The sequence below is a fragment of the Morone saxatilis genome, unplaced genomic scaffold (assembly GCF_004916995.1).
Source record: "Morone saxatilis isolate NCDOM2014 unplaced genomic scaffold, NCSU_SB_2.0 Contig12, whole genome shotgun sequence".
NCBI classification, from domain to species: Eukaryota; Metazoa; Chordata; class Actinopteri; family Moronidae; genus Morone; species Morone saxatilis.
The window spans coordinates 4,026,858-4,037,375 of NW_023339674.1; the positions used below are offsets into that span (position 1 = coordinate 4,026,858).

Genomic DNA, 10,518 nt, shown 5'->3' on the forward strand with positions numbered 1-10,518 from the left:
AAACGATTCTCCTAACTTGAAGAAATATAACACAAAATTAACGGTAATGTCAAAAACACAAGCTTAACTTCACAATACCTTGACAAAGTGGATTTGGACTCCACCCATCTCTGGTACATCTGGCTTTTGTGATTCGACCTGGCCTCTTGTAGTTTCGCACACACTCATAACCTGTAGTCTCATCCCAATTTTTATTTGGTTCCGGTATTTGTCCAGTATCAGCAAGTGGATCATATTTAGTGCATAAACCTCTAGAATAAGAGAAAGATTGTGTATCTTAAAGTAAAATGCGATAAGATTAATAATCATAATCAATCATACACACACATTAATCTGTCTCTGGTACTAGTAGCCCATGTAGTTTGTACCTTTGCATACTGGTGTGATAAGTCCATTCTCCAAGTTCATTGCATGTAGTTCTTACTGAGGTTGTACGAAAGTTCAAAATCCACAACCTCGTCCTCACATCTGACTGTTAATTCGTCACCAGGTAAAAACAGACTTTCTGCCAGCAGTTCATACGTGGTTCCTTCTATTGGTGGCAGGTTTCAGTTGACATTTTATTGCTGCATTTGTTGGGAGATTAAGCACATTATCTGTTAGTTTGATGTAGATATTACCATGACATCCATATATACAGGACCAGTTTTTACAAGTCAGTGTGTGATATAAACCAATTATAAAATTACTGTTTATACATACGTTCACACAATAGGTGCGGGGCTCCACTCTGCTCCTGTTCCTACTTTTGTGCATTTTGAAGATCTCCCTTCAGTGCGCTTTGTAGAAACGATTGCACCTCATTAATGCAGGATTTCATGTTCTTGTACACTCGGATATCTCCAGTCACAAGACCATTTGCAATATCGGGTACTGTACATTCTATTTCTGTTGAACAATACACACACAGGCATAAATATAAATGGAGCAAAGCCTGCAAGATAGTTTAGGCAGTTAACACGAGCTGCACTGCTATACACATGCCTCAACACTCTATAATCCCTAACCAACACACACCTTTCCATCTGGCGGTCTATTTAAACTGCACAATTTTCCAGCTCTCCCTTTAATCTGCATCAGTATTGCTGCATGTTGCTCTGTAAGCCCCACCACCACCCCAGCAACCATCTGTAGGCTCCGGCTAGGGGTTTAAGGTATTTGCTCCCCAATATCTCTATGTAAATGTCTGCGGGGAGTGATGAGGTTGGAGACGCCAAAATCTAACTATGCCATAATGCTGGAATAAACATTCCAAATGTGAGTTGTCTGACTGAACTACACTTGTTCATGAAAAGGCAAATATTTGAATTAAATTCAATGGTATTAACCACGAGTCACAGTTTGAGAATTTTCTTTCATGATGCATTTTTTCAAATCAATTCCTGAGAACATACTACAGTTCTGATTTACTAATATATTGATTAATCCTGAGCAGCATTTGCAGTGTCCCCGGTTAGCAGCTGCGGACCTTTGTTGCATTTCATCTGTACTTTCTTCTGTTTTTTCTTAAGATTCTTAAGGCAATAAACTGGGGTCATTGTTGGTTGGAACCAGTTTTAATTCAGTTCCACTTTTTCACAATAAAAAAACAAACAAATTGTTTATCTGTACAAACAGTAGAAACATAATAATTTATGTTATTAACCTTTGAATTATTAATCTGGACCTTGAAGTTAAGATCAGTACTAGGAAGTACAAGTGTTCTGCGTAGGAAGGATGTTGGACTGATTTTCACGTATTTAACTCTCCTTTCCTATGATAGACAGTTTCTTGGTGGCAGTAACTTCTTCACTGTGACTCATCTTTGGACAAAACTATTTCTTCCGGTCATTGTGCTAAGCTAAGCTAACCATCTTTTGGCTGTAATGCCATATTTAATGGACAACTCTCAAAAGAAAGAAAGTTAATACTTATACCAAAATGGCAAACTATCACTTTGAGAGGTTTAATTTCCAAGACCATAACAATCATTCATGGGGTCTTCAGTTCTAATATCAGTTACGTTTCAGTTTGAGATACACTTTAGTTTAAACTACTGACCTTTAAATTCAGTTTTGACCCAAATTTGAAAATAATAAAACATCATCTTGCCCAGGCAATTTGGGTATTTTGGGTCACACAATAGTTAAAGAGGAGAATTTTACATATTGAGTCAAAGTTCAACAAACTTTGGTGTGAATGCAGCTTGTAACTAGGGGGTGTTGGTCATCACTGAATTCTGTTGGTTGTTATGGTCATACATGGTGGATATTAGGTGGCCAGTAGTTGTTTTTAGTTATACTCATTAGCTACTGGGTAATAGTGGTTACCACGACATTTTAAGCATGTCTGTGTGGGTTATTGTCTTTCCCTTTCCATCTCTTTTATCCCTCCTGTTCTTCCTGTTTTTATTTTAAACAGTCTGCTTTACCTTGGCATGTAGGAACTTTGCCAATCCACTCTCCAGTTTCATCACAGTACATCTCACGAGTCCCAACCAGCATGTCATTGTTGGACTTGCAGCTAAATCGAATTACATTGCCATAGGTTGCTTCCTCTAGGTCCCCAATCACCTGGACTTTATTGTCCACATGAATCACTGGGCACTGTTGGGCTTGAAGGAAAAATATGATAAAACAAATAAACTGGTTGACAAAAAGACTTTCAAAAGACTTCAGACTTTCAAATGTATTGACCTCTCAGCAGGTAAGCAATAAAGTTTTCAGTATTTCTAAGGGATAATAATAAGAAATAACCATAAAAAGTGACATTTCCCGATGTGTCAGGTAACGGATGAATCTGTTATTTCAGCTCTTACCTTCACAGACAGGAACAACACCATTCCAGCCTCCAGCCATGCAATTCCGGTAGTTTGTGCGACTGACCATTTGATAACTGAAGCAAGTATAATGAAATGGGTTATGGAAATGTGTCATTAAGATGAATATAAACTGAAAACTTGTTACATCACAGGGATACAATACTGGGAGAGAACAAATATACATAGGAAACAACAGTATATATGTGTGATTATTATTATTTTTATACCCTTTGTGGCAGGTGTATACAACTTTTGACCCAAAGACAAAATCCTCTCCCTTATCCAGATGAAAATCTGCAAACTGGGCATCGCCAGGATGACCACATGATTTTGCTTATAACATAAAAATGAGAGAGAATATGAGTAAATATATGGTTAATGCAAGTGGTTCTTCCATACAAGACCATATTTTATTCATATCATATAATACAGTCAACATTCTTTGGCATTGTGCGCTCAAACTACTGCATTGACTGCATTACATGTTGCATAGTAAATGTTTATTTCTGAAAAGAAATACTGAATGTTAAAGATAGGAACTTACGTTGACATTTATTGCCCTTAGCCTGCCATTGTCCCTCAACACAGAGGATTCTGAAAAAGCCACTGTAGCCAACAACGCAGCTCACTCTCACTTGTCTTCCGCCAGGGTAGCTGGCCTCCAGATCACTTGTGTCAAAATTTGAATCATAATAGGGGCCCTCTAAAAACTGTTTAAGTGTACACTCTGTGACACAGAAAAACAGCACAAAAACAAAAGTAGATTTTTCCATACTTATCCCCACAACAAAATACTTAACAATGAATTAAATGGTATGATAAAAACTGACCACAAAAATTACTTGAACTACTTGGTCTTACCTTGACTTTTCACAAAGATGAATGTATGCATCCACAAAAAGAGGACACAGCTTCGGGTTATTGCGTTCATTTTCTCTTCAGTACCCTGAACCTTCAAGCAGAAGTAGAAACTGGAGACTGAAACACTGTTATACACAGACAATGCAGGAAAAAGAAGATTGCTCAATGATTTACGCAAGTCTGTTCCAGCCTCCAACTACTCAGGCTCACAGGACACAGAAAAGCTGGTATGACCACACACAATACCTTATATGACTAACTCAGTCCTTAACAAAACCTTGAATACACCTTATATTGATGTATGACTTAGATTTATATCGCAGAATAAGCTTATTGAATCATGGAAATGACACAGATGTATTTTTAGTTTTATTTTTTAATGTAATGCAACAAGAGTTTCAGTGGTTTCAAGGCCCTGCATTATCAGTTTTTGTTATGTTTATCATTCAGTGACAAAAAAGAGTATTCCTGTAAAAGTTTATTTGTTTTTTTCCTCCTTGGTAATCATTTGCAGTCAATCAATTGAACAAACAAAATGTTGCATTTCAGCAAGTCTGCTAAGGCTCTTCTTGTCTAGTATATATATAACTGAAAAAAAGAGCAAAACCGCAAAGTCGGGTTACCACTAGATAAAAATATGTTCATTATTTAAAAATACATAAAACTATATATAAAACTAACCTGAATGTCTTTTGTGTGCATAAATGTCACTGTTAAGACACAGTTTATACAAATGTTTGTTGGTTGATGGCCTTGTAAAAGTAGACACCGCTGCCAAAATGGAAACAAATAAGTAGATTCTGACCTCTTAAAAGTACCTGTTAAGCAATGCATGATTTGCCTTTATTTCTCAATATGACAATTGTTTGGAACAGAAGTTAGGTGTGTGTCTGTGTCACTGAAAACGTTTTTATATTGCCCACACTCATTCTTCAGAACATTTGTTACGAATTTGTGATAAGAAACTATTATGATATTCAATCAGGAAGTGGGATCTGTAGGTCAGACACAAACAAAGTCTGAGGCACAAACGTTTTTACAGCTATATTTTCTCCCATATGCAACATCTTTTCACTGCCTCCTGAGAAAATTACACAATTATTTGCCTTGCCTTTCCTGTTTGTCAGGGCAGTTGGCATTGGGAGATAAAGTTCATTTGTTGCTATACTATTGGACTATTTCTGTTTACTGTTTGAGCTGTGTGCTTTGCAAACTACCTTCAGAGAGAGATATGCGGAGTAATGTTTGACTGACATGGGTTTTGGAGGGCAGGGTTGTTTCGACAGAAGTTGCAGAATTTGTGTGCTGACGTTTAGTATCTTTATATGTGAAGAATAGACATTTTCTTTTGTGTACAAGCCTCTGAATCAGAATCTACTATGTCATCATGGGACACTAAAACTAAAAAGTTCCTATTTTATTTTTAATATATCTTCTCTTTATGTTTGTCTTTTTCAGATAAAGAGGTCATTAAGGGGGAAGAGATAAATGGAGGAAGAAATGCAATAAAGATGTCTACTCAAACCAGGGGCATCCCAATTACATGATCAGCATCTCTAGGCCTTAACGTCGCCTCTAAATCCCATTTTTAGGAGACTCGAGTTTGGATGGCACTTAATGAAAACTCTAGAATATATAGTTGCTGCAAAAAAAAACAACAAAGTAAATATTAAAATGATCAAACAGAATGTGAAATAAAAAATGTATTTACTGCAGGTTATAGGAGCATAACATAGACTGGACCGTTTTAAATTTGTTGTTTCTAATAGCAGTTCAAATTAATTAATTAATTACAAAAAATATGAATTCACCTTTATTATAAAATAATGGTTGACCAAAAGGATCTAGGTTGGGTTACTCAAGCTATTCACAAACTCACTAAGTTTGTGTAGAGCTAAACCCCCTCCCTTCCCTATTTTCACTATCATCGGTCCAAGAAATGTGAAGAAAGTTTACATTGTTACAGCATTTAACAGCATTTTTGTGTATCTGTAATGTGAATGCATTGCAATTCTGACAAGCTTACTCTCTGACGACTTGATAACAAGGAGCATCACTTTATATATCTTTTATATTTGTAACTGATTTTAAATTTGTTAATATACATGTGTTTATTCTTCTTCATGTCTCTCTGTGCAACCACAGCACATCTAGACACAAATGTCTACCCATCCCCTAGAACAGACATCAATCATTAAAGACTTAGTCACAAAAAGTGACACTGACTGGACAATATCTAATGTGCAATTTATCCTTAGCTCAACAGTGACCTCCTGAGGTTACTCCACAGAGACAAAACACTGACAGAGAGGACAATATAAACTCGAGTTGCCAAAACATAGTCGCAACTGTTTTCAATAATGTAATAAACCATTTTTATGCACAGCAAGTTAAACATTAAGTTAACATTAAGCAAATGTTCCTTGAATCAGGTTTATAAAGTCAATCACTGGGGCAGACAAACCGACAGGCGGATATACAGAACAGAGGTTAAAACAGATGGCACTGAATATTCAAATTATATGCAATTACAGACAAGCAGAATGCAACAAATATAAACGAGGACGTGTTTAGGTCTTCTACAAGAAACAGTCCATCTGCTGGGTGTTCATTTAAATGCAGTTATAAACAAAAAAATATTTAGAAAAGAAAAAGAAAGAAACCGGATTAAAATGTATTTAAAGCAGTAGTATTTGTGTAGGATTTTCAACACAGACTACATGCTACATGTAAAAATACACAACCTATTCAGTGTCACACTGAATTCAACCATTATTGTAACCCTGAAATACATTGAGACATTCAGTGGTACAGTGGTTTCACTTTTTCCATCAACAAGTCCTCCAAATTAAACAACTAAATATGTCTTTTCAAATATGAGAATGTGGTGCTTTTTTCTGTTTTATATCTTCATATCATCCTATTTACATCCAAACGTATTATCTTGGGGTTTGGGACGGTTGGCTGGATAACAAAAGTAATAAGATATCACCATACATCTGCAATTTAGTTTACATTCCGAACCGGCCAAAGGATAAACAGCCTGTGTTACAAACAGTGACATGTAAGGCTACTCTAGCATATTTAGCTCACCCAAAAATGTGACAGAAGTATTTGCATGTCACTTAACTTTTAAGACTAAGGATTATTATGAAATCATTAGCCACAGAAGAGGTGCACATTTTCCAATTAATAGTGGCCAACAGATGGGTGAGATTATAGATTTTGAGTTTGTTTTTAGTATGTAAAAAAGGTGGATAAAATATCAGAAACAAATGATTTATCATAGTTTCACCTTTATAGTAAGCTAACAGGAATAATAAAAAAAAATCAATTCTTAATTTCTGTGTTTTGTGGGTCAGTCTTGTTCAGAGCACAGCTGAGATGCAACTGTGAGAACAGAGGCAGCTTTAAATCCCACTGGGTCACCCACACTCTATTCCATTCCCATAGGGGCTCACCGTGCTAGATGTAAGGATGCACTTACTGTATAGTGATGGTGCATTGGCTAAAAATATCCACCTATACATGGATTACTAAAGAGTCATAGAGGTCATGGGTACACAGGCCACACAATAGATAAAAACTGTAGCCATTCTACATTTGGATCCAAATACATTTAGAATATTAATCTCAAAATGTCTAAAATGTGTGTTAAACATGAACAAGATGCACATTGGCTCCTGGTAAACAGCACTATTTGGCCCCTTTCCACATTTCTCCACTAGAGGACAGAAGCGATCTACAAGGACACTGGAGCAGCAAACTGAGTGGGAAATGAGAAAAATGAGAGAAGTAAATAAATAAATAAATAAATAAATAAAATACACGAATCAATTGGAATATTTTAAATTACAGATTTTCTATTATTAAGGCATGGTTGGACAGGAACAAGAATGGACACCAGCTGGTTTTATTACTTCCAGTAACCCTATTATTGACCTGAACTTCCCTGCTCAATCGGTTAGTTTTGGTTGCACGTTAAGGAAAAATATGCGAGGGACATAAAGAAAAAAGCAATGCAAGCTATCTGACCTTTACACTGTTTATGTATTTGAGGGAGCACATTCTCTGTGCTCTGCTTCAGCAACTGTGCTTCACACTCATTTATGGACATATCCAGAGAGGGGATAGAGGGAGTACTAAACACCTAAATCCTGACTATTTAGGCTATTTCTGCTGCTTTGGCCATCTTTTACCACATACAGACTTCAGCTCAACACAGTAACTACTGCAAAGTGTGATAGAAAAACATCTCCTATTAAATGTTTCCTACTAAATTTGAAGAAAACAAAATACAGTTAAAATAGAATTAGACTGAATGAAAACATGATACAAATGATTTGAATTTTTATTATAAATGTTACTATTGGCAATGGTTTATTTTTTTAAAATTATAAACCATGCATCTTTCCCCTCAGAAAAAAATATGAATTTATATTATATCTAATTTTCAGCAAACTTCTACCAAGTTCATAATTTAGTGTATGTAAAATATACATGGTGTTCAAGTGTTAATGATATAAATAATTTATCTGGCTGATATAATTAAACTAAAATGTGTCCCATAAATAATTCTGCTACTTTTTAATTTGAGGGAATTTTAACTTTCAAAAAATGAATGAATGAAGAGATTTTCAGTGCTGGTCAGATGGCATATGTCTTTATGTATCTGACATCTAGAGCAAATATTGTAAAGCTCCTGACGAACATGGTTTCTTAGTGGATCTGTTTGAGATGGTTGCTGGAGCAGCTAGCATGTTGTCTTTAGCTGCTAGGATAATCCGAGCCTGTTTATTCAACAGGATGAGCATGAATGTTTAAGCCCACAGCAAACAAACAGCCAAGCCCTCCCTGAGGATTTCAGCTTAATGCTAATGATATACAGTAAGCAGTAACATTTTTTCTACAGGTTAATGAACTGGGTGTTTGTAAGCCAAGCGAGAGATTTCCATTTCAACTTGGCAAAAGCTGATGTGAGATTGTCACGATAAGCTTAGTTTTAGCTGTCATTGGCTTTCTACAGAGTCGATACTCATTTATGTTCCAGTGCTTTTCCTACTTTGATCCTCATGTTTCTTACAGCTGACTGTCAAGAAGAGAGGCCCAGCTAAAACACATGGCTGCCCGACTCAAATCCGATCTTTCTCTTCTACGAAGCTGAGGCTCCTGCAGCTCTTTGCTCACAAAGGAATAATAAATGATTCAGGGTGATGAAACAGGAGGTCGCTACAGAGTTCAGACCCTTGTTTCAAAAAACCCAAACGTGACCCATCAGTGCAGCGGGTACATTACTTATTGAAAACAGACAGACAAAGCAGTGCATTCAACACCACAGCGGTCAGAACTAACTTCAAGGATGGGCAATGAAACGAATGTCAGATAGAAGATATGTGAGATCGCTCTTAATATTACCAGACAGCCAAAGCATGCCAATATTGTGCCAGGATTAGATTCATATTGCTGATAAACAGGTGAAAATATTGATTGATTGCCCCTTTATTACAGTGACCAGCAAGTGTTGTCCATGTCCATGTGTTATCATACAAGATCCTCTTTGACAGCTTTCTTTAAACTGGCTGTAATCGATCGATTTTATAATAACAATGGATCATCAAATGACAATAAACAAAAATAAAAAACAGTGTGACAGTGGGAAAGGGGTCGCTTGAAGTGCTGAACCTACAGAGAATTATCACCTGAATCTGCAGCTCCCCTTTAGACTTACTGAGCTTTGTAGTGAGTTTCAGTTCATTGTTTAGCTGTCTGATAACTTTACTCTTTCAAAAAAATCTCTAAAACCCATGTGAACTACTTGCTCAGTACCAAACAGACAGACACAGTTTGCGACTGGATGGTGAACATAGTGGAGAATTTGGCAGCTATCGAGCCAGTGGTGTAGTGGTGCTTGGAGAAGCGGGTAAACTCTTCATTCATGTCCCAAAGTGGCCTGTCCAGCAAAAAGAAAACACCCTGTGTTATAAACACTGACATCTAAAACTACTCTTGCATCTTTAGTTCACCCAAAAATGGGCCAGTAGTATTTGCACATTGTCACTTAACTTCAGTTGCTTGAGCCAGAGAAGAGGTGCAGATTTTGCAATCAATACTGGCCCACAGATAGGTGGGAGAACTACATAATCATGCATTTTGAGTGAAGTATTCCTTATTCCATTCACTCATGAAAATGCCTTCCCCATCCTAGAAAAAAAAATCAGCTCAGCACAGAACACTACTGAATGAAATCAGAGGGGAATTAGAAGTGGGTATACCCAATGCTGAGTGTGTATACCTGTTTATACCCTGCACTACACCAGGGTATATTTTTCTAGAGACAGAGCTAAGAGAGGGTGAATATTGGTCTCCAAATGAATGATAACATTGCTCTAACTGCTGGATGTGTAAAAAAAAAATCTGCTGTTCAACTGTGATATGCCATGTTTACAACTTGTTTGACGCCGCCGAGAACAAACAAACAAAAAAAATATGTTTAAACTCTTATACACCTTACCTAAGCTATCTCCATCACTTCAGTGGCTTTCCTACCCCAATAAGAAAAAAAACTGCAAGAAAACCTGGATGTTTAGAAAGGTCAAAATGTTAACATCTTTAATGTAGTCTAAAAATACTGGAAATGGGTCTTCAAAATCCCATATCTGTCCAAAGTGAGTCTGTATCTTTCTCTGTCTTTCTGCTCTGTCAGCAGTGAAGGAACTAAGAAGTTTGCAAAGCTCACTGCTTTCACAGTTCTCAGACTACCAAAATAATTCAACAATGCAGCATGGGAAGCTGATGTAACCAAATTAACTTTATTTCCTGAAGGCAAATTCTTTGACAAAGAGGAAAAAAAATGCATT

General features: G+C 36.6%; 1 protein-coding gene across 1 annotated transcript in view; it reads right to left on the reverse strand.

Annotated features, from left to right (window-relative positions):
• LOC118321991 (complement factor H-like) overlaps positions 1-3,789 on the reverse strand; it is a 64,722-nt gene extending 60,933 nt beyond the window's left edge. Inside the window, exons 1-5 of the mRNA XM_035653566.1 lie at positions 3,662-3,789; positions 3,345-3,527; positions 3,028-3,133; positions 2,798-2,874; positions 2,411-2,593 (exon numbers count right to left, since the gene is read on the reverse strand). Coding sequence (XP_035509459.1) covers positions 2,411-2,593; positions 2,798-2,874; positions 3,028-3,133; positions 3,345-3,527; positions 3,662-3,731 — 619 coding nt within the window. The 5' untranslated portion in view covers positions 3,732-3,789. The remainder of the gene's footprint in view (positions 1-2,410; positions 2,594-2,797; positions 2,875-3,027; positions 3,134-3,344; positions 3,528-3,661) is intronic.
• Positions 3,790-10,518: the final 6,729 nt, after the last annotated feature.